General features: G+C 34.4%; 1 protein-coding gene and 1 long non-coding RNA gene across 2 annotated transcripts; one reads left to right on the top strand and one right to left on the bottom strand.

Moving 5' to 3' along the window:
* Nucleotides 1-13,060: 13,060 nt before the first annotated feature.
* On the bottom strand, nucleotides 13,061-15,580 carry LOC111892360 (uncharacterized). Its single transcript, XM_023888414.2, has 2 exons — nucleotides 14,826-15,580; nucleotides 13,061-14,528 (listed from the first exon to the last, which is right to left on the bottom strand). The coding sequence occupies exons 1-2, from the start codon at nucleotides 15,578-15,580 to the stop codon at nucleotides 13,061-13,063; spliced, it is 2,223 nt and encodes a 740-aa protein (XP_023744182.2).
* Nucleotides 15,581-17,353: 1,773 nt separating this feature from the next.
* Nucleotides 17,354-19,237, top strand: LOC122197989 (uncharacterized). Its single transcript, XR_006191785.2, has 2 exons — nucleotides 17,354-18,148; nucleotides 18,222-19,237. It is a non-coding gene; the product is annotated as an uncharacterized LOC122197989 (long non-coding RNA).
* The last annotated feature ends 7,492 nt before the right edge of the window (nucleotides 19,238-26,729 follow it).

The raw sequence follows: 26,729 nt of genomic DNA, 5'->3' as shown, positions 1-26,729 counted from the left end.
GATCTGGCTTCTAACTCAAAAGGGTAGCTAATCATGGCTAAAAAGCCCCCAAAACTCACAACCAAAATAGATCTAAAGGAGGGAAACGACTTAATACCTTCAATAACTCAGAAAGTTTCCCCAAACTTCAGATCCAAGGCCAATCCTTGAAGCTTCAATGTTTCCCCCTTCTTCTTCTTCCTTCAAATCACTCCAAAATGGCTTGGAAACTTGAATGCACAACAATGGAGACTTAGGGTTCGTATTCTGGGTGAGAGAGGCAGTAAAGGAACCCTAGGGGAGAGAATGAGACGTTTAAATAGACCCCAAGTCCCGAATTTAGGGTTTTCCTCGCACAGACCAGACTCGCCGAGTCCACTTGGCCGACTCGCCGAGTTGGTCATTTACACCTCGACCCGGATCCCGCTCGGACTTGCCGAGTCGCCCCTAAAAATTAGGGTTTTCTTTCCTTGTACTCGGAAATGATATTGTCAATAAACGAGATAAACCTGGCAGTTGCGCCTAAAGGACTATACCGGCAGATGCGCCTCGTAGAGAATGTCACAATTTTGGCAGTTGCGCCTAAGTGACATAACTAGCAGCTATGCTTGACAGACGTGTCATTGACAACGATGGAATTCGTACCTATTCCTTAGGATAATCCTTAGGAATGAATGAACGAGAAATAGCTTATTCTTAGGGTAGATCCTTAAGAATAAAGAATATAATGGGGATGGGTAATGGGGTTTAATTGTTTGATTGTTTAAACATAATAATTATGTTATTGTGGGTTGAAAACCCTATGTACTCACCAGGTTTCCCAACCTGACCCACTCCAGCTTATTTATGTCACAGGTGTAACAACGTAAATTTTCAAAACAAAATTTTCATTTCTTAAAAACATGTTTTCATCCAAAACAATTCATAAAGATCCAATGTATCATATCATAATACAAATCATATAAATCCCAAGATCATAATTCCTCCATCAGTGTGTACAGATCACGCCGGCGCCTTCCCACGGTCCTCGCTAGTACCTGAAACACATAACACAACAACTGTAAGCATAATTGCTTACTGAGTTCCCCAAAATACTACTTACACACATACGCCTTTCCAGGCCATGACCTTCCGGTCCATGTGTCTCAGGGGACTTCCGTCCCAACCCGGTAAACCTTCTGGTCTTACCCGCGTCGACCTTCCGGTCCACATCATAATGCCTTCCGGTCCATGACATAATGCCTTCCGGCCCATAACATAAAGCCTTCCGGCCCATAACATAATGCCTTCCGGCCCACATCAAGCATAGCATACATAGCACATATAAACGGCTAACTTAATCACATACAATGCATACAACTCATAACATACCCGACCTTCCGGTCACACATAGGTACCTTTCCAGGTACAGTATAGTGAGAAGACTCACCTCGCAGGAAGTCTAGAATCTCACATGCTCGCTATCTCCGAATCTCGAAACGAAGACCCAACCCCGCCTAATCATAACGAAATATCATTCTAATTAATATAGACTTTCAAGACTAGGCTACACCCTTATCATTATCCCACAGAGGGGTAAAAGAGCATTTTACCCTTCCTTGACTCATGTTGACCAAACCCTAAAAGTCAACGAAAGTCAACTGACCACAGTACGCGGGGCGTACCAGATTCTGTACGCGGGACGTACATCGATGAGTCACAATCGGGGGTCGCATCCCCTTACGCTGCGCGTACTGGGAGTTACGCCCAGCGTAAATCCCAGATTCAGCCATACCATATTTTTTTGTCTTAAATGGTTAAGACACTCTTTCAACTTCTAGATCTGGCTCTCATTAAGCCTCCTAATCCATAAAGTCGGAACCTTTAAGCCTTGGCATGGCTGTAAAGGCTCCTACACTCTCTAATACCTTCCTTTTCAACTCCAAAGATCTAGATCTCATGCATGGCTAAATATATACGTCCAAGATCACATTTTTATGAACCTACAACTCAAATGGACCTGGAATATGGTAGATCTAAGCCAATGGAGACTACTTGCTCATAAAGTCTCCATCTTTGGGACCAAAACCCTAGAAATTGGTCCATGAAGCATACCATAAGAACTACAAGGCAAGATCTGAACTTTTTACCTTAGGAAGAAGCTCCAACCTTTGTTTTTCATGGATCTACACTTGCATACCAACTTCTAGCCTCCACAATGGACTCCTCTTTCCTTTTGCTACCTTGAAATGACACCTCAAAGCTTAGAACACTCACAAACAAGCTATGAACGAAGGAACAACTCTCTTAGGGTTTCTTTCTGAAGGATGGTGGCTGAGGAACCAAGCCATCTCATTCCTTTTATAGCCAACAACTCAAAATTAGGGTTTTGGGTCTAGACCGGTTACGCCCAGCGTACCCGGGTGACAACGCGTTCAATTTAAGCACGCGAGTACGCGTAGCGTACTCGCCCCAACACAAAAGGGCCAACATGCCATATATGAAAAGATGAAGGGCTAAATGGTTATACCTGAATTCCGGGTTGTTGCAACAGGTGTTGTTATGAAGTCACATTACACTGAGAGATTAAAGAGATGTAGATCACTGGTGTAAATATATGTAAGTTCTGTTTATGCTTATGTTTCTGTATTGAGGATGACATCCCAAACGTTTTGAAATGAATAAAATACGTTCCTTCGAAAATGTTTTAATAACGTATTTATCATGTTTTTCTGGGAACAAATTCCGCAACATTTTATGAAAAGAAGTACTCTGATTTTTACAAAGCATAAACAAAATCGGTCTTTTCTGGCCGTGAAAATGGGGATGTCACATTCCAATATCTTAAAATTAAACAAGTTCATTTGTTTTTAGAGAACAAAAAAAAGACGCAACAAGAAAAGCACAATTGGTAACGAGATGGTTTCATGAATCAATTTAAAAAATGATTTTCATGAACGAGAAGAATGGAGACAATGGAAGAGAAGAAGACGTACCTGATAAGAAGAGGAGAAGGAGTCGATCAGTGGTGGGAAGAGGCGCAGAGGCGTGAAAGAAGAACATAGGGAAGGGCACAATTGGTAACGCTTCCTCCTTTCTCAGTCAATCGTTGGATTTCTTCTTACCGAGCCAGAGCTTTCTTTCCGAGTCAGATGGCCAAAATTGATTTACCAAACAGATTTAGCTGACCGAGTCAGCAAAAAACGTATGACCCGACTCGGTTAGACGCATATCAAACAGCCCCTTAGTCAATGTTTTGCCCGGTTTTACTGAAGGCAAAAAGAGCCTTAAATAAAAAAAAAAATGGGGATCATGTATTTCCAGGGTTGAATTTCATATTCTAATAAACCCCATAATCATAAAAAAGTAGGTTTCCTAGCAAAATAAAAATTGGGATAGGATCTCTATTTTTTTTTTTTTGAGGATCGACGAACCAAATGATATTTTTGTTCCAATTTGTGCCTCTTCTTTTCCCTCTGAATCAAACTTTTTTTTTGTTATAATTAGTTTTTTGTTGGCCCCGTCAGTCAAATAAAGTAGAAAATTCCTTTGGGATCTATTTCGTATGGTATTTCCTTTCACCCCTCGAAGATACTCTGATAATGAAAGTCAGCGAAAACAATTGGCGTCAGTTAAAGTTTGTCTTCCATGGTAGCTAGGTAGCCCCGCATGAATTCGAGTGTTAAAGTTTTCAATATTTTATTTCTTAACTAGGTACAAGACTCATGTATTACATGAGTTAATTAAAAAAATTAAATATAAAAGTCTAACTATTTAAGACCTTTGGATTTATAAATAAATATGAAAAATAATGAATTATTATAATTGATTTTTTTATCTTTTAAATTTAAATAAATAAACTAAAGAACTTTAATTTGTGAATTTTGAAATAAAAAGGTAAATCCATTATGAAATTGATATTCACTTATTACTACATTTATCGTAGTTATTATATTAAAGTATTATATATAATTTATTAAAATAGAAAAACATATGAAATGAAATATGGAAAAGAAATTAATTCAAAATAACCAAAAAATAATATTTGGCAAATTGAATAACAGTGTGACATTTGCCAAAAACAACTTTCATTTATTAGAGAGCATATATAACAATACGTAAAAGCTTTGCCTATTTATAAAAAAAAAAACGTTTTAGTCATGCTTAAAAATAAGTTTTTCAAAATGTTTAGAACCTTTTAATTTTAGCTCTTAACCAAAAAAAAAATCAAAATAAAGAAAAAATTGTTGTAAATACAAGGTAAAGAAATTATTTTATAAAAAAAATTGTAATACAAATGTTAGTTTAAATAGCTTTTAGGAGAAAATGAGACAACTATTTAGATAAATACTTATTTACTAGGTTATAGCACATGGAAACCATGGTTGATATTTATAATTAATTTTTTTATAATAATAACTCATAATTTTTAATTAATTGTTTTAAATAAAATAATAATTAGAATATTTAGGTTTTTTTATTTATGTAAAATTATAATTATTGATTCAAATAAATATATAAATTATTTTTCAAGATATATTAGACATTTTTTATTTGTGAATTAATTAGATGAACTTTGACTCTTTAATACGATAGTTTTATTTTTTACTTTCCGGTTATCTAAATATAATTTCATTTTTTCGCTGCTTGTTAGCATAAATAGAATCCACGTTAGTTTATAAGTCTGTATAAGAAAATAAGTTAATTAAGATTTAAGAGTGTTGTATGATTGTTATATGAGTTTATAGTGAATGATTTAAAATAAATATGTGAACTTATTTTTATAATATATATAGGATATTATTCATGCCTAAAAAAATTAAAAAAAAATGATGATAGCATATAATTAAATATTAAATTAAATCTTAATATAAAGATAAACCACCAGAACTAGTGATCATCTTCAATCAATTACACAAAATTTATTAACAAATATTGACATTATAATGCTTAGTCATTTTATATATTTATAAAAAATAAAATTAAAAATTAAATAATAAAAGAAAACATTCATATTTATTTATTAATTGAATTTTTCAAAATTAGAAGTCGTATCCTATACCCCCAAATCATTGCACAATCTTATACATCATAACCCTATCGGCAATTTCTTTGTTCTGTACCACCGGATACAAATAGGCCTGACAATTGGGTTGGGTTTGGGTTGGCGGGTCACGGGTTGGCGGGTTGGCGGGTTAGAATTCAAAAACTCAACCCAACTCATATAATATATGGGTTGGCAGGTTGGCGGGTCACGGGTTGAAGGGTTAGAAACATCAACCCAACCCAACCCACATAACCCGTATAAGTATATGGGTTGTCGAGTTCACGTATCAGTGGGTCGAACCCAACCCGTATAACGCATTTTAAGATGAAATTGAAAAATCCAAATAAAATGAAGTCTAAAAGTCATAAACATTAAACATAAAGTAATAAACATCCAAATAAAACTGCAAAAATCAAAACATTCATGAAAAGTTTTAAGGATATGATAAATAGAAAATAATAGTATAATATCATCTTAGATTGTTAAAAATTAAAATAAATAAATAATTAAATATATTAGGCGGGTTGGCGGGTTGACCCGCGAACTCAAACGTGTAACCCAACCCAACCCAACCCATTAAAGAAACGGGTTGTCGGGTTGGCGGGTTGGTGGGTTGGCGGATCAGAAATTTCAACCCTAACCCACTTATTTTTGTGTCGGGTTACGGGTTGGGTCGAAAGTTGCCACCCTTAGATACAAACGATCGATAAACATTCTTAAACTACAATCAATCTCAATATTCTTTGATTAAAGATCAACATCTTGGAATGATTGGATTCTATTTTGTACACATAAAATTAAGAACACAGAGAAAACAATTGGCGTCAGTTGGAATTGAGGACGAAGAATTTGAAATTGAAAGTTTTATGGCTTCGACGAATGTAAGATTCAACCCAGTTCACAGTAATTTTCCCTTTTTTTTCTTGAAATTATGAACATAAAAGTGTTTACGAGATCAAACATTACCTGTTAAATATGTAGGACCAATCTCTTTAAAGATGATAGCTTGCAATTTCTCCGAACACGGTATCTTAAAGACCGGTTGCTTCAAGAAAGCATCAAGTACTTTAAAAAATTTCAGCAAAAAATAATTTCAAATTCTTGAAGTTCGAAAATGCTAAAAATTAGGCTAATTTTGTTGACTATATATACTCACGAAATAGAAATGGATAGTATTTTAGTAAAATACGTTCCATAGTTTTGAATTTATGAATTAAACATGACCATTATTGTAAATACGACAAAAATGGACCAAATATGTTATTTTTCTGCCAATAAGAGGGACCATTTATGTAATTATTTACAATATGGACCAAATGTGTAAAACTGCCAAATCAGGGACCAATCTAGTAAACAAGTAAAAAAAGGAACCATTGTTGTAAATCTGTAAAAAACAGACACAAACCATTCTTTTAAAAATGACAAAAAGGGACCAAACATGTAAAAATGTAAAATCAAGGACCCTTAACGTAAATATGTCAAACGTGGAACAAATGTGTAAAACTGTAAAAACAGGGACTATTATGGTAAATAATTAAAACGGAGACCATTTTTGTAAATTTGGAAAACACACACACAAACTGTATAAATGACCAATATGCCTCTGCTCATTCACAAACTAACATGTATTAAGTAAATGACCAATATTATTTCACTAACAACTTTTTATGCTTCATCATTATGGCAAGTACAGTAATATTGAAATACCAAAAGTTTAAAGTTAACAAAAAATGACCATCTGCCCTTGCTCATACAGAAACAACAAACAACAGTCACAAACAAAGAAATAGCGATCACAAACAAACACCCCACATGTAACTCAAAATTAGAATGTTATTAACAGTTTTGAACAATAACCATTCCAAACCCATATTCGAATTACTTGTTGACATAAATAGAATTTTGTAATTGGTGTAGTGGGTAAATCTTTTAAAAGTTGGTGTAATGAAAGTACAATGTTGCAATTGCATAAAATTTGATTGAACTTTTAGAATAAGCTTAACAGAAACTTATTTAAATGTAACATGCGATCTCTATTAACGGTTTTATGCTTTTTCTAGTAAGATGCTGTAACGCCCGCAAATCTGGGCTAGTCAAATTAGAGGCAATAGGGGTCGAAAACGACTTTTCGACAAAAGATTATTTAGAATAAATAATCTTAATCAAGTTGTAGAGTATGTTACAAGGTTTTCGTACATATAAAGAACGCCGAAAACCGAGTTATAACGAAGAAGTTATGACCCGTTGAAGTTTCGCGACGGAACCGGCACGATACCGGGAAGCGTAAATAGTGAATTTACGATAGAGCGAGATTTAGCCTTAGCGATCTAAACGAAAGTCGTAGAATATGTTAAACTAAGAACATCGATAAAAAGAACGCCCAAATCTGACTTCGTATGAGGAAGTTATGATTTTTCTAAGATTTAGCATAGCAGTGCACAGCCCGAAATCTGAATTTTAGATCGGTCGATTTTTAGCCGATGGGATCTAAATGAAAGTTGTAGTACTCGTAAATACCAACGCGTGGATATAAAGAACGTCGATAATAGAGCTCGTATGCGAAAGTTATGGACGAAGCTTAGTCCCTACTTTTCGAGCGCGGCGAATTCGATACAGTTTTGTAAATCCGAGATAGAATGAGAATTAGCCAACGAGGTCTAAATAAAAGTTGAAGATCTCATTAATAGGAACTCAACAGTAAAAAGACAGACAAAAACGGAGCTCGTATGCAAAAGTTACGGACGAAGCTTGGAGACTACTTTACTATACACTTCCTATAAATACAAGAGTGAACTCCTCATATTTTCTTCAGACCATAAGCCTTTCTTTCTCTCTCTAACTTCTCTCTAACCTCCCTAAACCCCTCCCAAGTCTAGGGAACCTCCCTATCACGAGAAGAAAGCCCCGGAGCGCCCGACGGCTCCGAGAAGAAAAGCTTTCGGCTCGGAAACGCTGCTCCAGCGAAGCCCGGTTTTTAATTAAAACCCGCTGTAAGTGAGCTACGCCTATAGTATATTTAATATAGATTTTATTTAATTATAGTAACATTGTTAGGACCTTAAAATAATTATTTAGGCTATTATTATGAGTTATATTGAGTGTTATTTAACGCTTATATAATAGTAATAATAGCTAGACTATTAAATTAGTCTCGTCAAGCGTTAGACTAAACTCTAGTGGTAATGATACTAGGTTTCGTCAAGGGATAATTGTTTTAAGAGTAACGAAGTGTTGTCCGAGTGCCGACTCACCACCTTTCAAGTGAGTGCATAGTTACTTTCATCTTACACATAGATATGAAGTATTTTATTATAAATTTACGTGCTATGTGTGCATATTGTCTGAATACTTGTTGTCTATGCTGGATGAATGATTTATACATGTTTTAAATGATTTAAACTGTATATTTATTTTATATCTACAAATATGTTGGGATAAAACATGGGTAGATGAAATAGTTGGTGAGTGATGAAATAAAATAATGAGAGATAGGTGATGATAGGAGGATGATGATAATTAGGTGAGGATAGATAGGTGATTATGAATCGGTGATGTAGGATACTACAACCTTGTCCGACAATTTGGAGATGTAGTCATCTACTAGACTATAGATGGCGACAACGGACTATTATAGACAACCCCGTGGAAACACCAGCAGGCTAGTAACCTGTAGGTGATGAATTACGAGTCCAGGCGATGTTGTAACTACGTATTCATGCGATGATAGTCTAACCCTTATTATGAAGTACGAGTCCAGGCGATGTTGTGGCTACGTATTCGTGCGATGATAGACTAACCCTTATCATGATTTACAAGTCCAGGTGATGTTGTGGCTGCGTAATCATGCGATGATACCCTAACTCTTGCTAGACACATATTGAGGGAGTAATCCCCGGATTAGTATTGTCTATGCAATGTGGGCGATGATCCTTAGGTAAAGTTCGTAGGAACACTCAAATAAGGAAATACGATGTAAGGAGATGAGAAGTAAATATGATATAGGAGATGACCCTTGAGATAATATCCTTAGGGAAGACTAAAAGAAGATAATGGGGATGGGTAATTGGGTTGATTGTTTGATTGTTTAAACATAATAACTATATTATTGTGGGTTGAAAACCCTATGTACTCACCAGGTTTCCCAACCTGACCCACTCAGTTTATTTACATCACAGGTGACGATATGAAGTGACATTACACTGAGAGATTTAAAGAGATGTAGAACACTAGTGTAAATAATTGTAAGTTCTGTTTATGCTTATGTTTCTGTATTAACAATGACATCCCAAACGTTTTAAAATGAAATAAATACGTTTCTTCGAAAATGTTTTAATAATGTATTTATCGTGTTTTTCTGGGAACAAATTCCGCAACATTTTTATGAAAAGAAGTACTCTGATTTTTATAAAGCATAAACAAAATCGGTCTTTTCTGGCCGTGATTTTGGGGATGTCACAATGCTATAAAATGATATTTTTCTGGAAAGTAGGGTGCTATAAAATGTTGTATTTAGACCCAAATAAACGTTATTAAAGGGAAGGAGGCTACATGGAGTTAAATTATAAAACGGAGATGTTACATGGTTTTAACATATCTCATTCAATATTTAGCCTAATTTCTATTATAGTTTCTTCTTCACTTTTACTTTCAAACCATTAAGCAGCAGCCATAAGCCACAAATTTCAAGTTTATGATTAGACCAATTGTGCACAAATAATATTGTTCTTGGTTTCATGTAATAACTATCTACATTCCAGCTGATCAATTCTTAGCAACGTGTTTCCTTAAACCGTGTTGTATATACTGGTTTCCATTAATCATGTTTTTAAAACTTTAAATCTCAAAGTACTACTACCATGCTCGATTTTTGTTTTTTTTTTTTGTATTCAGTGCAGCAGTACGCTGAACGAATCGGAATATGTACATGGTGTGAACTTCTTGATACATTTATAAGATGAAGAGTTTATATTTTCCAGAAACGATTATATTACACTTATATATATATATATATATATATATATATATATATATATATATATATATATATATATATATATATAAATGATTAACTAAAACATTAATACATTACCTGATGGAGAATTAATCAATTCAACCTATACGAATCTGTATTGAACCTCATACCTGATACCTCACAGATGTAGAAAGCGATAGCAATTTTGGAGTCTGGTACCTCGAAGAAAGGAAGGAATCAAATAGGATATCAGTATTAATTTTTTGAGAAGATAAAAATAAATTCTGACTTATTGGCTAATATTATACCAATTTCAAATTCAAAATAAGTTATTGATATCTTTTTCCTGAATTGAAGGGATAATTGTATAGTTTACAATTTAAAAAGATTTTGAAATAGGTATCAATTCAATTTTAAATTTAGTGGTTTATCAAATGCAAACCGATTTTGTAGGAAATGTCACATAGGATGACAAGTGACATATGTTGATGTGGAAGGCTGGGAAGATGACATGTGTACTATTGAAACTATTGTTTTATTAGTAAGGGTAGATGTACCATTACGTTTTTTTTTCTTTTCAAACATACACTTAGCAAAAACACGAAAAAAAAATACAAATTGTGACAACTTCTCAGACATTCAAAAAACAAATAACATTTATGCACAAACATGATCGAAGTTGATGATGTTTACCATTTAAAAAAAGCAACAAAATGACAGGTATTGTTGGTATGATGTTTACAATTTAATAAAAACAACAAAATGACAGGTGTTGCTGGTATGATGTATTTAAAGACCTACTTGAGACACATAAAGATTTAGGTAATAAATAAAAAAATAGTTCACAAAATGTAATTTGATTATATTTAACATAATAAGAATTGAATACTAACAAACATCCCCACATCATCTATGTTTTCCAACTTGGTGGAGACCATAAGCATCTATGTGATCCAACTTGGTGGAGACCATAAGCATGCTTAATAAGGATGGTGAATCACTTTGAACCAAAATATGTTGTACAATGTATCTAACACCCTTTCCAAACTCTTTATTCAACAAAAAAAAAACTTTATTTAACGAACCAATTTACTATTATTCAACCAAACTCCTTTTGGAATTTGAATATGAAATTCACTTTACACTACATCGTCACCAAACATTAGGGGTGTGCAAAAAACCGAAAAACCGAAAAATCGAGCCGATCCGGTCAACCTGAAACCGAAAAAAACGGGTACCTATGGGTCGGTTTTGGTTTGGATATTTAGGTATCCGCGGATACCCGAACCGAACCGTCACATATATATATATATATATATATATATATATATATATATATATATATATATATATATATATATATATATATATATATATATATATATACAGGGGCAGAGCTACTATGTAGCCCGGGATACCCCTCCAATTTTTCCCGTCAAATGTAAATTTCGTGTTTTTTTTTAAATCCGTTGGAAATCCTTCATTAATCAATCACAAAGTCTAATAATTATAAATTTAGTGTAAATTCATTGGTTTGGTGACGATTTTGTGACGGAAACTTCCTTCGGTAACAAAATTTTTAATAGTAGTGCAACCCCTAAAGAATTTGTGCAACCCTTGGGTTTTCATTTTGGATCCGCCACTATATATATATATATATATATATATATATATATATATATATATATATATATATATATATATATATATATATATATATATAGTGTTTATATTTACATCGATAATACCCAAATTGATTCCTTTGAATTGAAGCAGTTTCTCAATCATTAAATCGTACATAGATTTGATTGTATATTGAATATAAAAAAATTATTGTAGTTTAAATGTAATACATTTTTCATGAGTAAATCTAAATGTATGTGTGTATTAGCAAGCATTGATTTTTTTTTTCTGATTTTTGTTAGTTTTTTATTTTCAGATTTTTTTTTGTTGAAATGCAATTTGTAGTTTTGATTGATTTCTATTTTTTATATTTAATGGATACTCGTGAACCGAACCGTGGTTACCCGTCTTTATCCGGTTCGGTTCGGTTCAGTTTTTTTAGCAATTCGGTTTGGTTACAGTTAGTTCTAGCAAGTAACCCGTCCCATTATCACAGTTCACAATTTTATTACTATCTTATCCAAACTGCACCATGAGCACCTTTTTTTTTTAAAGAGCCAAAGCTCAGCAAACTTTATTAATAAAAAATAAAAGAATACATCAAAAAAACAAAAATACAAACACACCCTAACGAGACCAACCAATCCATAACCAACTACCAAACCATTTCTTAATCCTCATAAAACTCCCAACTTTACCCCCAAAACCCTTACAAGTCCTAAAATTAGTCCAAAGACTTATTTGATGTGAGAAAAAAAGGTAACTTCAACCCCTTGCACCACCAAACCCACATCATACCAAAAAAGTTAATGCAAGGGGAAAGGCCCTTAAAAAAACCCACTGTCCAATAGACTAATCCTAGGACCCAACCCAACAACCAATACAAAACAATTAAACTACCAAAAACACCAAATTTAACAAAATTATAACTACACAACTCTCCATCCCTATGAATAAAGAGCAACCATAAAATCACACTCCAGCTGCTATTCCAATGCTTCCAGCAATCAGACATCCATCTTTTACTACTCAGCAACACGGTCCAAAACTTGCTCCTCCTCCCATAATCCATCATACTCTCCACACGAATCGACCACCCTTCCCAGGTCTGCACAGTCAGCAACAGAAACCTGTACAACACACTAAACCAAAAGGGAATAATCCACCAAAAGAACCAGTCAAGATTCGCAAACAGTTGCATACTAGACACGGCATCAATCACATGTCCAGGAATCATTACTTGAATATTCTCAACAAAGATCATTTCCAAATAATAATTCCCACAGGTACAAGTTACTAAATTCAGGAGCAAACTCCCAAACCAGTAACATAAACCGTCAATTCTAGTAGTAACACAGGAAAACTCCAATCTGTTACTCCAAACATGCAGCCATATCACCCAACACAACCAATTCCCATTCTTCCTAACTTTCACCCAATCAACCAGCCCCACCCTGTTTCTAGACTTCATTATCCTTATTCCCATTATCAACATCATTATTTCTATCTATACCCCAACATCTCCACACTTTCTTCTTAATAACTTTTGATTCATACTTCAACCCCAATAACCTCAATTGAATTTCTTTCTCAATACAACAAGTAATAGAGAATGGGGATCTAAAATTATTTCTAAAGAATCTCATATTTCTTTCATGCCAACTATGCGACACACAACCTGCCAAAACCAGTTTCTTTATAAAAACCCCAATAGATTTGCCCTTCACCTGCTCACAAAACTTATAAATAAACTCCTTCCAATTACCATAACTCACCCTGATGTCAGCCTTATTAGAGAAATACTCCCAAATAAGCTTAGAGAAATCACACTTAAAAAATAAATGATCATGGGAATCATTAATCTTCAAACATAAAGGGCAAAACAGATTACCTTTAATTTCCCAGCTTAGCAGTCTGTCCTGAGTCTTTAATTTACCCAAAATTGCCATCCAAAGGATAAACGCATTCCTTGGAATGTTATTACTAAACCAAATTGTGTGAAACCAAGGAACCTTTGGCCCAAAAAAATTGACATCCAACCACACCTGTTTGCAAGAAAATCTTTTACACTTTCCATTATTATCTCTCCAAATTATATTATCTTCAGTTCCTTCATTATTAACAAACAAAGGCCAATCCATCAAACCAGGGTAATTTTCCAGCCAATCAGTCGGCCAACACAATTGGCCATTCACAAAAATATCCTTCACTTTTGACATATCATTGAAACCCGCCCTAATCCACTCACTCCTCGAGATTAACATACTCAAAATCCCAATCAGGTGCCACCAGTCATGCCATAAGGAAGTGTTCTCACCGGATCCAATACAAGAAACAATATGGGGACGAACAATGTTCCTAGCAATTAAAATCCTTTTCCAAGTCCAGCAGAAATTCTTTTTAACTTGAATATCCCAAAAATTCCTTTCTTTCAAGTAAAACTTATAGACCCACTTCACCCACAAAGACTTCTTATTATTAACAATATTCCACACATGTTTGGATAACAACACATCATTCCATCTTCTAAGGTCTTTCAATCCTAAACCCCCATTCTCTTTTGGACTACACACCATTTTCCACTTAACTTTGGCTTTACCCTTCACAAGATCACCACCACTCCACAAATAACCCCTACAAATCTTCTCAATCTCAGAAATAGTGGCAACAGGAAGCTTAAAAACTGATGCCCAATAAACATGCAAAGTTGATAAAACAGAACCAATAAGTTGAAGTCTTACGGCATAAGACAAACACTTGTGCTTCCAACTTAGGATGCGCATTCCAACTTTATCAACCAAAACTTTACAATCCCTTCTAAACAGTTTATTAACTGATAGCGGCACACCCAGGTACTTGAACCGAAACTTCCCAACATCAAAAGGAAGTATACTATTAATAGTACACCTCACAGCAAGATCAACACAGCTGAAAAAAATAGGCTCTTATTCATACTGGCACTCAATCCAGAAAGATCCTTGAAACAATCCAACGAATTCTTAATCACTCTAGTAGAACCACTATCACCATGACAAAACATCAACAAGTCATCTGCAAAACATAAGTGAGTGATTTTCTGGAATTTGCATCTACTATGGAATTTGAAATTAGGGCTATTTTCAATATTCTTTTTCAACAAAAGATTAAATATTTCCATGACAAGAGTAAACAGATAGGGAGATAAGGGATTACCCTGTCTCAAGCCTCTCTTCCCTTCAAAAAAACCCATTGTCCTCTCCATTAATATTCACAGTAAACCAAGTTGAAGTAACACACATCATTATCCACTGGACCATAACTGGATGGAATCCAAACCCAATCAAAGCTTGCTTAAGGAATTTCCAATCAACAGTGTCATAAGCTTTTTGGATATCTATTTTCAGGGCACACTTAGGAGGGCCATCCTTCCTATTGTATCTCGCCATCAAATCTTGAACAAGAAGAATGTTGTCCAAAATAGATCTCCCAGGAATGAAAGTCGATTGATTTAGATCAACTATCATCCCTAAGCAATTTCGAATCCGATTGACAATAACCTTGCTAATGCATTTGTACAAGGTATTACAGCAAGCAATTGGTCTAAAATCAGTAACTTTCCGAGGGAACTCAACCTTAGGGACAAGTATAATTCTGGTAGCATTAACACACTTCGGAATCTTCCCAACCCACAACACCTCCCTGACAGCCCTGCAAACATCAGGACCCACCACTTTCCAAGAAGCTTTAAAGAACTTAGATGAAAACCCATCGGGACCCGGAGCTCGATTATCTTCAATTTCAAACATAGCTCTCGTTATCTCATCATCCGACACAACTCTTATCATTTCAATGGCAACACTTGGATCAATTTTATTAACAAATAATTCACTATCCAAAATTCGATCCCCTGTACTACAATTCAAACCAAGAAAAGCTTTATAATGACCAACAAATCTTTCAGTCATATTTTTCCCACTCACCCATCTACCCTCTTCATCCATAATCACCGAAATTCGATTTTTATTTACATGGCTCTTGACAATTTTATGAAAAAAAACTCGTATTTCTATCACCCTCTTTCAATCATTTAACTTTAGCCCTTTGCGATAGAAACTTCTCCTCATTCTCACAAGCCATATTATAGTCCATTAACAACTTGGCATGCTCACGCCTTAGAGACAAATTATGTGGATTATTATCAATATCAACTTGCAAATTATCTAATTTGTCTCTTAATAATTGTAACTTCTTTCCTGAAATATAAGAATTACAAAAAAGCCTTCAACAGGGTTTCTTTAAAAGCTTGAGCTTTTGCGTAACATTAAAGATGAATCCTCCAGCAACCTTTAATCTCCATACCTCCTCAACTATAGGAAGGAATTCATCATAATCAGCAATGAAATTAACAAATTTAAACGAATGAGACCGCTTAGGTATACAACAAGGAATAGATAAGATTGTTTGGCTATGATCAGAAATCCTATACGGTTTGAATATAGCATGAGCCAACGGAAACTTCTCCAAAAACTTAAAATTGACCATGATACGATCAAGTTTCTTGAGTAACCCACGTTCCCCGGAAGGAGATTTTGTCCAAGTAAATTGAAGTCCTGTACCTTTAATATCCTCCACCTCAATAGCATTGATACACTCAATAAAGTCATCAACCCCTTTCGGACTTCTGGAAGTACTTTCAGAATATTCCGAAGGCTTAAGAGCAACATGAAAATCACCAAGCATCACCCAGGCCTTATTATCCACCACAATTTTATGTTTCACAAGACTGCTCCACAGGAACCTCCTTTCCAAATAACTAGAAGCAGCATAAATGAATGAAACATAAAACTCTTCAATGGAATCCAAATGTCTCACCATACAGTGCAGGACCTGATCAGATTGACCAAGCACCATAAGGTCAAACTTATTAACATTCCATCCAACTATAATTCTAGTACCCCCAACATAAGAATTACAATTAGAAACCCAATCCCATCTCTTGAATATTTTGTCACAAATTTTCTTCAGCTTCCAAACAGACACATGTGATTCCAAAATACCACACATATCCAAATTATTATTTTTAATAACCTCAAGCACCTCCTTCTGCTTAACCACTTTATTTAGACCTCTTATATCCCAGGCTCCAAAATTCATCATTGGATAATTTTCATGATTTTGACAGCATCCCCCAAATCTGCCTTTGATCCAGCCCCCTTATCAATTTTCTCATCTTTATTGGCATTCCTTTGGTCCAAGTTTGCACTCATCTTCAATTCTGATCCCTTTATATCCTTCCCAATATCAGGAGGCAATCCATCACCGGCATTAATATCAATCACATCAGAAACCCCCTGATTCATGTTCATAACATCATCTACCATTGAACCTAAGACCTCAAATCTATTGACATTTTTAACTTTATTAACCCCTTCAGATGTTAATCCAACAGTAATCTTTTCCTTATCCTGAACCTCACCACCATCATGTTTTCCTTTTGCAGTAGAAGCTTCAAACGCTTGGTTCTTATCCCAATTCCAATGGCTTACACTAGTATTCCCCCATTTCCCATTCCGCCCTTTCCCTACTCCCCCCTTATTACCTCCATTTCCTCTATTACTAGATCTTTTATAATTATTCCCATAATTGCCCTGGTAGTTTTGCTGTTGTCTACCCCCAATATTCCCAGCACCTCCAAAAGACTTAGATGAAGAAGCTCCAACATTACCTCCTTTTTTGACAACTTCAACAAATCCTTCACTATCCATCACTCCTTTACCTTTAGATCTTTGAGTATTCCCAGAATCATTCCCCTCTGTAATCTTATTTTCTTCATTAATCACTGTCATACATACCTTATCAGTATGCCCAAACACTTTACGGTGATTACATCTTGAAGGATACCAAGCATACTCAACCAAAAACTCCTGATTAACAGCACAATTCTTCACAAAATCCCATGTAGTAACTCCAATCTTCGCACCATGAGCACCCTTTACCAAACATCAAGTAACCAAATCTTCAAATGTATAGAAAAGAATTAACCACGCATAATAGCTAAATCAACAAGCAATTACACTACAAATAAACCAAATAAACCAAATCTTCCAATGCATAGAAAAGATTTAACCACACATAATAGCTAAATCAGCAAGCAATGACACCACAAATCTACCTATCTTAATAAAAAAAAAAAAAAAAATCTGCCACGTGTCACTTGCAGCATCGATTTTCATTCAATGTAAAATTCCATTTTTGCCCCGCCTTCATATAACACTGTGGATTACATCTCCAGCTCATGTGATATCTATAACTAATATCATGTGATATCTATAACTGATATCCTGTTTTAATTTGATTTGATTCCATATTCATCGTTTGGAAGGAATTAATTGCTTACCATATTCATTCTTCTAATTTGAACCTTATTTTCTCTTCAAACGATCATGTCTAAGCCCTATTTTACTGCATCATATTTGTGAATATCAAAAAAATCAAAAGATCCTCTCTATGCTTTCATATCAAAGAAAATTGGCTGAAATTGGGTTTTGATTTTTGAAACCCCAGGAAAGGTTATGTTCTTTAATTTTTTTCTTTGTTTAATCGATTTGGAAGCAATTTTTTGTTTGATTTTGTCACGTTCAGGTCTTATTTCAATTGTTGTAAGATGACGATCTTGATGATGAAATCGGAGGAAGAAGTTGATCTTGATATATGGAAGTGCCGGTTAGAAGCAGATCTTGGAAAACGATTCAAACAGGCCTGGAACTAGAATCACAGTATGCGTAATCAATTGTGTGATTTGTTTGTTTGGAGCCAGAATCTGGTCGATTTAAAGAGGAATCAGATGTGGTTATTGCGAAGGCCTTCTTTCTCATTGGTTACTCTTTATATTCATCTCTTTGTTGCCAATGCTTAGTTCGTTTGAATGGAGTTTGTGGACATTGGAAGTTCATTAAGGAGCGTTAGACCTTTTTACCCCTACTTCGTTGCTTCTGGTGTGGCGTTGTTTTGTTGGCGTTCATCCCCTTACGCCTTGTTCCAAGTTTTTTTTGTAAATTCATTAAAAGAAAGAGAAGGAAAATTTTGACGGAAAGAAAGGGAGACGAAGGAAAATATTCATTATTCCGTATTCCCGAGTTCGAAGGAAATGAAAGGAAATGGAAAGAAAATTTTAAGTTTTTGTGTTCCCGAGTTAGGAGGAAAAAGAAAATAAAACATAAAATTTTCCTTTCCCTCGCTTTTTTTCCAAATCCGCCCAATTTGGGAGGAAAATTTGGAAGGAAAATATGACTCCAAAATCTTTCCCCTCCCCTCACTTTCCTTCCATTAATGAAACTCGGGACCACGATTTTCCTTCGACACCCCTCACTTTCCCTCCGTATCCTTCCATTTCTCTCCTTAAGTAGAACTCGGGAACAAGGCGTTAGGTGATGATTTCTTTGGTTATTTTGCTTGAAGTTTTATATTGGTTAGGATACTTCAATTTCTATGTGGAAGCAGTGTTTATTTTGGACAATTTTTTTCTCAATTGTTGTCATCATTGATCTCATTTTCTTCCTCCTCTAAAGTTTTTAAGTAGGTGGATTTTTCAGTGTTGGAGGCGTGTCTGCTGTTGTAGCTAACAAACTATTTATTGTAAAATTATTTTTTCTATGGTATTTTGACCAATTTTCCCCAAATGCATGGGGTTTTTTTAGTGTTATGTTCATTGAATTTTCATTTTGCCTCTTGGAGTTTGGTTTTTATTGTCCCCGGTTGTTTTCGTTATGTTGACTTTTTTGCACCGGGTTAGCTTGTTTTTCGCAAGGTTGGTTGTTAGCTTGGTGGTGGTATTGTCGTTTTAGTCGTCGGTGTTGGGTCATTTTTTTTAGAAATTGGTAATCTTTATACCAGTATATCAATATACATTTAACGCAGAATGCTAATAAGAAGAAATAAAAATACGATGCTATAAATAAAAAACCAAATTAATGAAAATTGACCGCTATTTCTACATATCCTCTTTCTAGATTCGATGGTGATTGGATGGTGTGATAAGATGCCCAAATGCATTATATCAATACATCTAGATAATCTAATGGTATATGATAGGATGTTGTTAATGGCGCCTCATTATAGGTCAAAACCATTGACACGTTCAAAACCACTAGTAATAAACTGCTATTAATGATGTTATTAATGATGTGAAAATCATTGAAAGGTGGCAATAAAATCTTCGACAATGCTGAACCTATTATTAACAAAATTACATTTCAGGTCTTTTATTCTATATTTAATTTTCTATATTAATCCTTTCTAATTTTAAAATATTTCATTTACAATCCTTTGTGTTATATATAGGTTTTTTTCGGTATATTATGAGTAAATAAATTAAAACATTTGTATATCGATCATAATTTTTTTTAAAGAAAACAAATCTGAAAAACCCAAACCTTTTAACATTTAATCCTCTATAAAATGAGCATAAACACAAAAATTTGATAATTTTCTTTTTTAATTTTATAAAAACAAAAAGTTTCCAAAAATCATAAAAACGAAAATGATACTTCTATTCGTTATATTAATGAATTTATATAAAGAATTTTTTAAAATAAGTTTTTGAAGTTTTTATATTTGAATTTTAATAAATATTAGTTTTTATAAAATTTTAAAATATAAAGAATATTTTTTTTCATCCAAATTAAGAAAAAAAAACAAATGAATGACTTTTTCATTTTACTATTTTAGTGAGTTTGTGAAAAATAAATTGAAATTGTTGTTGTTTAGGTACCTACATTTTGTTTAAAAGATTCCAAGTTTTCATAAAAATTAAAAATCAAACCAATATTTAGTTTAAAAGGTTGATATACTTTGAGGTTTAAATTAAAAGGTGATAAAGGTTAATCATAGAAACGGTAAAATATAAAGGTTTAAATTAAAAGGTTGATATATTTTGAAGGGCAAGTAAGTAAATAGAATATTCAATTGTGATTTGAGACGTTTGAAAACTTTGATTTTTGTGCCAAAAAAAAGTCTCATCGCCTATTTTGATTTTTAGTCAACCTAGGGTGCCTTTAGAATCCTCGTATTAGGGATGAGCATCAGAACCAGATATCCGTTTTTAGAATCGGAACCGCCTTGGAACTGCCGGTTCTGGAACTGAAACCGCCTTAAGCGGTACCGGTTACGGTTCCGGTTCTCATTTTTTCGGAACTGCTATCCGCTAGGTACCCGCCAAAACCGGTTTATATATATATATATATATATATATATATATATATATATATATATATATATATATATATATATATGTGTGTGTGTGTGTGTGTGTGTTATTTAGACTGGTTTAGAATATATTGGTCCGATTTTGTCCGTCTTTGGTCCGAATGGATTCGTTTTGGATCAAACTAAATTGCGCTTTTATCAATAAAAGTTAAGAAAATTAATGTAACCGGGTTACCCACTCCTAGAACCGGAACGGCCGGTTCCGGGACTGGTTCCAAAAATTTAAGAACTGCTTAGAGCGGTTCCGGTTCCGGTTCCGGTTCTAACTTTCTACGAACCGCCAGTTCCGGTTCCGGTTCTCGCAAAATGAAGCGTATACCCGCCGTGCTCATCCCTACCCCATGTGATAATGCAGTTTCAGCTCTTTGCCAAAATATGACAAATCAATCGTGATTGTATTAATGTAATAAATAAATAAATAAGATGAGTATCTTTTTTTCATAAAATCTAGACTAATTTATATTTTTGGTCCCTCCGCATGGCTTATTTTTGCAATTTTGGCCCCAAAATGCTTTATCTAGAGTTTTTTTTTTTTGGGTTGCAATTGTATGTAGTTGTATTCTTAATTGCCGATTTTTTTTCTTTTCGATGATGAAAATCCAATGTTTTAATGTTTCAGATAAGCATGCAGAAGATAGTAATTATGGACTTTTTTAAGTTCTTATGAATATTGAAATTAATTCGTTTTCTTGTATATTTGTGGATTTTAAGGGATTATTTAGCCAAATTGTTTCTTTTGGGTTTTAGTTGACTGAAGATTGGTGGGGAGACATTGTTTTGGGCAATGAGGAAATCACGTGTAAAATGTTTTAGCAACATGGTTGTGGGTTACTACAGTGTTGATGTCAATGAACCAACAAAATATGGTGGTTGTGTTGGAAACATTCTTGTGATTTTCATTCGATATTTAGTTTTATATTATTTTCTAAAACCAAAAAAATTAAAATTTTAAAAAATGCACAACCACTTTCACTTGCTAGATGTAAAAGACAATGTATAAATATATTGAAAACTAACTTGGACGTACCAAAAGATAAAGTCAACATGTTGGTTTTAAAGATTCATAATTGACATATTAAGTTTTTTTTTTTTTGCTGCTTATATTTTAGCATATTTTTATATGGTTAAACATAGCTATAGAGTTTATTACTTATAATAATTAAATATCTTTATTTTTTATGTTAAACAATATGTCATTTGACACTCAAAAGTCAAATTGTTTGTGTAATCATTTCATTTTTTGACAACATTTTTGTGAGATTGTATTGAGTGAACTCTCCTTTGATTCAACATAAATGTAGTGGCAGAGCTTGGAGGTGAGGTGTTCCTGGATCTATGAGGTCTTGATTTTGCAAGTTGGTGCGTCTATCTTCTCCTAGCTTCAAAGGCACCACAAACACACACACAAAAGATTAGGGTTGCAATGGACGAAATGAGCATTGGAGGCTGGTGAGGGAGTGAGCATTTGAGAGTTAATGATGTTTATATAGGGTCAAAACCTTAAAAATTAGGGTTTGAAGATCTTGCACGTACTGTCACGGGACAACACAATCACCGTGTGCCACTTAGCGTAACTTCGACTAAGTCAGGCTACGACACTTCTTTTGGATGTATAAACGACTAAGTAAGCAAGAGAATAAAGGCTTTGAAGTTTCTACAAACGAAAGAGAACTTCTATTAGAGAGCTCGAGAGAATACAAGAGAACTTCCAATAGACACGAAGTAGCCCCGTGACAACATCGAAACATATGTATAGAAGAATTGACAAGGACGTCAAGGGTTTAAGTGGGGGAGGGTGTCACGGACCAAGTTTCTGGAAAATTCCACGATCGTCTAGAGAACTCCGGAACGATCAAGTATATTCGAGAAGTCTCCGGAGAGATCATGAATGCTCTACGAGACCGTGGAATATGCTAGAATATTGTAGATGTCCGTGGAACAAAGGAGAACGATCCAGAATAATCAAGAGGATGCTAGACGAAGCTAGAACGACCTGGAAGACTTTGGAATGATCTAAAATACGCTAGATCATACAAGAGCAATCTGGATAATGTCGGAACAACCTAGAACCTTCTAGAGCATCGTAGACAAGTATACCATTTTCTAGAGTCATGTAAAGGCTGTGTAAATAATAAGAAGAATCTAGATTGGTCAAGAAAGATCGGGACCTAGAAACTTCCATTTGAGGAGGTGTAAGGTGCCTATAAATAGGAAGGATGTCTCATTTGTAGGAATCATTGGAAAGTTGTCTTGTAAAGTAGTCGAGTCTTATATATAAGCTTTATTCCTTACTTCGTAGCATTGTCTTATATATAAGCTTTATTCCTTACTTCGTAGCATTCCTTATCGCATCTCTTGCTATCCTAATCGTCAGTACATCGTAAGGAAGCGTTCCAAGCCTGACTTAGTCGAAGAAGAACTAAGTGGCACACGGTATTGACTAGTCTAAAAGAGTCATCCCGTGACAATACGCCCCGCATACGCGACCTCGGGCCAGAATTACAAAAATGTCATTGTGGGCTATTTTGCAAGCTTTCTCATAAAATGCAATAATTCTTCATCCTTAGGGTTAAATTTGAAAATACCTTATCATCAGAATGTTACATAGGAGCTGCTGATAAACACAACCTACTTAACAAAATTTCTACTTTTTTTTTCTATAATATGAATCACATCCTTTTACCCTTTGGTTAACATCCAATTGTGGTATTATGCTTCAAAAGTACAATGCTATAATTGTATTTTACGTAATATTTAGAAGTACAAGAGGTCAAAACATCATAGGTAATTTTTTTAGTTTTTCATTTGAAATAACCATCTTTAACCTCAAAGTCAAATTTGGAAAACTGAAATTTTCTAGACATATAAGATCAAAAGACTAATTTTAAGTTGAGCACATTATGGGTTAACGAAATTAGTCTTAGGAAAACGTCCAAATTTGTTTTATTTTCGACTGTGCATATATATATATATATATATATATATATATATATATATATATATATATATATATATATAGGATTAGGTTCTATGGAAAATTAATATTTAGGGCATCAAGTTAGGAGCCAATAATCATTTGACACTTGTCCAACTGTAGAAGTTATTGAAATTACGAAACCCGTTTTTATGATTGGGTTAAATTTACAAATTTAGTCCATGTACTTTTCTTAAAATTATATGTTTAGTCCAACTATATTTGTTTAGATCTGCAACCAACCCATCATCTTCCCTCCCGTTTCATTTTCCCTTTCCAGTTCATCATCCTCATCCATGAAGAAGAAACCTAGAAAAAAAATTCTATTTGTTTAACGAAATTGATAAAATCAAAATTTACTGAGGGAAAAGTTTGGGTCCCACCACCACCTTTTACCAGATACAACATCCAAATGCAAAGCTAAAAACCATTTCATCTTCACTGTGAATACCCGATTTCTAAAAGAACACAAATATACACTAGATTTTCAAAAATTGATCCTAAGTTTCAATTTTGAACATCACCAACATCAAATGCATAAAATTAATAAAGGATAAGAAGGAAAAGTTCATAACATAAAGTGTGGAATCAGTTAAGGAGGAGCAGAAATTAGAAATCAAAAATATGTATACAAAGGATCAAAAATCACAGTCGCTGGAGCAGATCCGACAATGTTGTCGCTGCCACCGTTGTCTCTCTCTTGCCCTCGATTCTCTATTTCCCTGTTGTTGTATCTCCTACGATTCAGGCTTTCAATAAATGGTACCATCAGAAGTTTTTCTAGGTTTTCTTTTAAAAAGTATTTATCATCGATCTGATAAAGAGAAGTCTGTTTGTCAATGAGATCGATTGGTAACCAAAATCTCATTGATAAACCATTGTGTGTATGGCTTTAGGACAGGGGAGGGCAGCGCCGACAAAAATCTGCATAGTTGCTTCTACAAAGGCATAGCCGATCCATTGTGGAGGTTACAACGAAGAAGCTTTCGCAAGTTTGATGAACACACAAATTCGCTGGAGACGAGCATTGAGGCATTGCAGAGATGAGAGGAGAAGTGTGGTAGGTTTAGACTTTACCTCAAAGAAAATAACAAACCACATGAACCATATTTGTAATCACACCACAAAACACAAATAAAGCAAATAACCAAATCTTCAAATGTATAAGAAACATAAACATGGTTCATCACCATTCATCACAACCATTCAGAAAGTTTTTAACTAATAAAAAAAGAGTTTTATGCTAAAACTGCAATCATACCTGTATTTACTTTGCCCCCGCGCTTGTCTCCCCACCACCACCACATGTGCCAGTACCCGCGGTCTTTTTTCTAGAAACCTTCTTCTGTTTACTCGCCCCCTTTTCAGATGCTGCAAAAGTTTTTTTTATCTTCCACCTTCAACTCCATAGACTCCCATGAATTGACACAAACATACATCTTGACAATTGAAGATGGCAGTGCAAGTTTTGCATTCCCTAAAGCAAGGATATCCTTAGCTAACTTGGGGTATGAAATAAGAGAAGCCGTCCACCATTCACACTGATCTTTGCCAACAGGAAGCCGATCAAGGGTTGTGATGTATGCTCGTAGCTCTTCTTCATAATCTAATTCAACCTTTGGAGGCTTGACAAGAAAGGACATCTGTTGGTTGTGTTTGGGAGGTGGCTTTGATGGGTAACTTTTGTTGAAATATTCTACCGATTCTATAATGTACTCTTCTCTCTCTTTCAAGTAGAATATAAGCCAACTCCCACTTTCTCTGATTCGGGGGTCTAGCTAGAACAGTGCAGATAAAACAAAATATTATGTACAATTCTTTACTTACATCTCTTAAATCCTTCTCCATACAACATGCCCTTGTCTTTAACCAATCCGGACAGTTTTTGTTTACTTTAAGCCCTTTCCTTAAAGAATCCATCATCGAAACCGTAATCTCTGCAGTAGACATCTTCTGATTACATATTTCTTTTGTTGTTCCGTAGACAATCTCAAGATAACCCACCAAGAGCTTTATGGTGTTTGTTTCATTTTGGTTCAATGCCATATGTTTCAGCTCCTGTCCAGCTTTTCTAATTAAAGCGTTCACCTATTCAATTTTCTGCAATTATATAAAAACCCAGTTAAAAAACTAAGACAAAAAATTAACAAAATTATTGTTTGTATTTATACCTCACTAAAAATCTTACGCATCAAATACTTCTGCATCCATTGTGTGGAAAAATCGACAACATTTTCCTCACCCAAAGGAGAATGTATTAGGTTCTTAAAATCGCCACTAGTGTGCTCTGTAGAAGACAACAATAACCACATATCCTAGACTTTTTGTACAAGTAAATAGTTTTCCTTCAAAAAATTCGTAATGAAGGAAAACTATTTACTTGTACAAAAAGTCCAGGATATGTGGTTATTGTTGTCTGCTACAGAGCACACTAGTGGCGATTTTAAGAACCTATTACATTCTTCTTTGGGTGAGGAAAATGTTGTCGATTTTTCCACACAATGGATGTAGAAGTATTTGATGCGTAAAATTTTTAGTGAGGTATATATATACAAGCAATAATTTTGTTAATTTTTTTGTCTTAGTTTTTTAACTAGGTTTTTATATAATTGCAAAAAATTGAATATATGAACGCTTTAATTGGAAAAGATGGACAGGAGCTGAATCATATGGCATTGAACCAAAATGAAACAAACACCATAAAGCTCTTGGTGGGTTATCTTGAGATTGTCTACAGAACAACAAAAGAAATATGTAATCAGAAGATGTCTACTGCAGAGATTACGGTTTCGATGATGGATTCTTTAAGGAAAGGGCTTAAAGTAAACAAAAACTGTCCGGATTGGTTAAAGACAAGGGCATGTTGTATGGAGAAAGATTTAAGAGATATAAGTAAAGAATTGTACACAATA

Source organism: Lactuca sativa, chromosome 5, assembly GCF_002870075.4.
Source record: "Lactuca sativa cultivar Salinas chromosome 5, Lsat_Salinas_v11, whole genome shotgun sequence".
NCBI lineage: Eukaryota > Viridiplantae > Streptophyta > Magnoliopsida > Asterales > Asteraceae > Lactuca > Lactuca sativa.
Note: the sequence above shows the minus strand (reverse complement) of the source record. Positions and strands in the feature narration are given on the sequence as shown.

Excerpts from the sequence above, each read along its gene's own strand:
- LOC111892360 (XM_023888414.2), bottom strand. The coding sequence starts at position 15,580 with ATGGATGAAGAGGGTAGATGGGTGAGTGGGAAAAATATGACTGAAAGA. Across the intron at positions 14,529-14,825 it reads ATTAATGGAGAGGACAATGG|CTGTGTTGATCTTGCTGTGA; the intron begins GTTTTTTTGAAG and ends TATTTTTTTCAG.